Here is a 3,232-nt window from a genome sequence, read left to right as displayed (position 1 = left end):
ATGGCCAAAAAAAAAATTTTTCCTCGGGACTTGTTTTTTTTCAAACTGATGGGACTTTTCTTTTTCGAACAACCAAAAAATCAGCTGACGATTTGGAATCGGAAATCAGCTGACAAATCAGCTGATTTTTTTCAGCAGTGTTATATTTTGGATTGTTCTATATGTACACTTACAGAAACAGCATCTTACTTATTTATTGGCTCCATGCAAACATCGTGCTGCCCTAGGAGTATGAAATAAGCTTATTTTATACCCCCAAGCCATGTTAAATCTTATGGAAGCAAATAGTACCCATGGCAGGCACCAACTCTATGCAGGGAGCCAATACGATAGGTAATAAATAAATAAATAAAAATTGAAAAAATATAGTAGATTTGTTCGATTAACAGGTTCCAAGCGCTTGGAGCGATCGGAGTGCTTAGAACTTTAGCCCGGAAACGCGTTTTTGCTCCGAGCGCTCCAACTGCTCCACACGTGCTTTCGGCCTAGGTGACCCAAAAAATCCGTAGTAATGCCCGATTTACTTGTCATCTAGTGTAAGTTAATTATCTACAGACAATACGTTAAGATAATTCATGGCTGGCTCTCTTACGGCTTTTTTGGTTTGCCTGATTATGAGCACGTGTGGAGCAGTTGGAGTGCTCGGAGCGGTCGGAGCAAAAACGCGTGTTCGGACTAGAGTTCAGAGCACTCCGAGCGCTCCGAGCGCTCGGAGCCTCACAATCAAACAAATCTAGTGATTATATTTTTATTTATAATATTCTTAATTTTCATTTTTCTTAACTCAGCCTGACTTACCTTGCAACTTCATCTGACTGACCTTGCGTAACTTTGCATAAAATTGCTTAGCTTTGCCAAAATGTGCCTTAAATTCCTTGCCTATATTTGCCAAATCTTGAATAACTCTGCCATTCCTTGCCTAACTCTGCCTAACCCTGCATAACTCTGTCTAACTCTGCCAAACGCTGCAAAACTTTGCTAAAGGTCCGAATCGCTGGAGTTTGGCAGAGTTTTGCAGAGTTAGGCTAAGTTCAGCAAGGTTTGACAGTATCACAGTTTCCACTCGGGTATTAACTAATTTTACAGTCAATATTATTTCTCTTCTATAAAAATTTAGTTTTAAAAGTTTAAATAGGAGGGCTAGTGGATTTGGACCGTATTTTCTATACTCACAGTGACAATCCAAGACAACTATAGTTATGTTTTACACTTTAAATTTTTTCAGCCAGACATTCCTCTATAATCGACAAATAATATAGTTAGTATCCCCTATAAACAATGAAAATTAAAAAACTTTTAAATGTAAGATGAAATTATAACAGCTTAAGTTTTCTACAAGAAAAAATATATTATCTAGCATGATTGGGCCAAGACTAATACTACATATTTCTTCTATGCAGCAGTAGAGTCAATCGATATTGTTTTACACGGAATTTTAATCCCGTGTTTCTGTATCAGCATTCGTCTGAACAATCATACAACAAAACACAGACTTCATGGTTAAAATTAATTCCTATTCCATTCGCTAAGTCATTTAGTTAGTAAAAAATTTTAAATAGATAAAATGTAACACAACAAATAAAACATAAAATGGAATTGTACTAGTTTCAATATTAACCTTTGTACTGCCAAATAGTATGCATCTTATTGACTAGTTCTTCCACGCCATAACCAGTTTTAGCTGAGATAAGACCAATGTATTTAATATTTGTTTTAGAAATTCCAGTTCTCATAATTGATTCTTTTAGGCAATCTCTTATATTATCTAAGAAATGTGGAGAATCTCTGGGTAAAAGATCAATTTTATTGCCTACGATAAAAATACATCTTTCATTATTTAAACATAAGGACAACTCAGACCATATACTACAAGGAAAATCTGTAAGATCTATTAACAGTATTAGAGCTGCTTTCTTGTCGATGTTCAATTGTTTGATTAAATTTTTGTTATCCTCACTTGGTCTCACATAAAGACAAGTATTGTAGTACTTCATGAAATGGCATCGTTGACATGTGATTGTTTTTAAAACGTCTTTGCTTGAATGTGCATACAATTCAGAAGGTAAATAACCCGGAAGATTGTTATCTTTGCAATGCAATAACGCTCCACAACCACCACAAGGAATAGAACTTGATTGACTGTAAGGGTTTGGTGTACCATATTTTGAATTGTGTGAAGTTGTTTGAAGAGCATCATTATACACTTCATAATCAGTCATCCAGTGAGAATAAGTTTTTGTAGTATTCAATAACTGCAATTTCAACTCATTAGTGAGTTTTTTATTATTATTCAAATTGCTGTAACTAATGCAATCCTTAACTTCTTTTTCATCAAGAGTGTATTGTTTTTTAATTGATTCGAAAGTAGAATTTTCATTTGAACAGAAAATATTCATGTTACTCTCATCCTTGAACATAAACCTTGGATGAAGCCTTGCATATTCAAGTTCTTTCTGAACACATAGGTTTTTACTTACTAATTTGGTAGCTACAATTGAGGCAACTCTTTTATCATTTTTTAATTCTTTTTCAAACTTATACTTTAATTTGCATTTTATTCTAAAATTTTTTTTAAAACCGTATTTTAATTTATTATTTTCAATGTAATCGCAGTACAAAAGTTTGTTCCTTATTTTCCTCACTTTGGGATCTATAAGTGCATCAAAACAAGTCGACTTGACTTTTATCATATCCAGAATAATAGAATGATTAGATGTCAGTCTAACAAATTCAAACACTATGGGTGACAATTGCAAGAATTTTTGTTGCATTTTGGAAACTAGAAAAAGCCAATGACAATAAGTATTACTGTATTGTAGTGTTACCAGACGTCCTAGTTTAGCCTTTTGTCTATCCTAGAGTCCTAATGTTTATCAAAGTAGAAAAAATGTCTTCGTTATGGCAATTTACGTTACAATGAGCATTCCAAATAACGCGAGAGTGTCACACAGTCCTATTTAAAACCAATACTAATGTGTCGCACGACACCCAAGTGTCGCGTGTCGCGTCATTTGGAATACGTCCAATATTTTCAGCAGACAATTTTCTGTTTAGGTTTTAAGGCCTACGCAGCACTCAGTCAAATTGACATAAGGTGCACAGTGCTCAGTGCACAAGAATAACATTGGTTGGTATATCTATATATGTAAAAACGTAAAGCACAACGCGCTGTGCATTATGTATACAGGTATACCGACCAATGTTATTCTTGTGCACTGTGCACTGTGCACCT

At 34.5% G+C, this 3,232-nt stretch overlaps 1 protein-coding gene across 1 annotated transcript; it reads right to left on the bottom strand.

Annotated features, from left to right (window-relative positions):
• Positions 1-1,613: 1,613 nt before the first annotated feature.
• On the bottom strand, positions 1,614-3,011 carry LOC149373402 (uncharacterized). Its single transcript, XM_089597225.1, has one exon. The coding sequence runs from the start codon at positions 2,769-2,771 to the stop codon at positions 1,614-1,616; it is 1,158 nt and encodes a 385-aa protein (XP_089453351.1). The 5' UTR covers positions 2,772-3,011.
• Positions 3,012-3,232: the final 221 nt, after the last annotated feature.

This window comes from Copidosoma floridanum, unplaced genomic scaffold, assembly GCF_036245765.1.
Source record: "Copidosoma floridanum isolate Cflo_tuat_1 unplaced genomic scaffold, Cflo_Japanese_pri ptg000031l, whole genome shotgun sequence".
In the NCBI taxonomy this organism is placed as follows: domain Eukaryota; kingdom Metazoa; phylum Arthropoda; class Insecta; order Hymenoptera; family Encyrtidae; genus Copidosoma; species Copidosoma floridanum.
This window is presented reverse-complemented; position numbering and strand designations above follow the sequence as displayed.

What these genes read in the sequence shown, in the direction of transcription:
- LOC149373402 (XM_089597225.1), bottom strand. Translation starts at nt 2,771, where the DNA reads ATGCAACAAAAATTCTTGCAATTGTCACCCATAGTGTTTGAATTTGTT.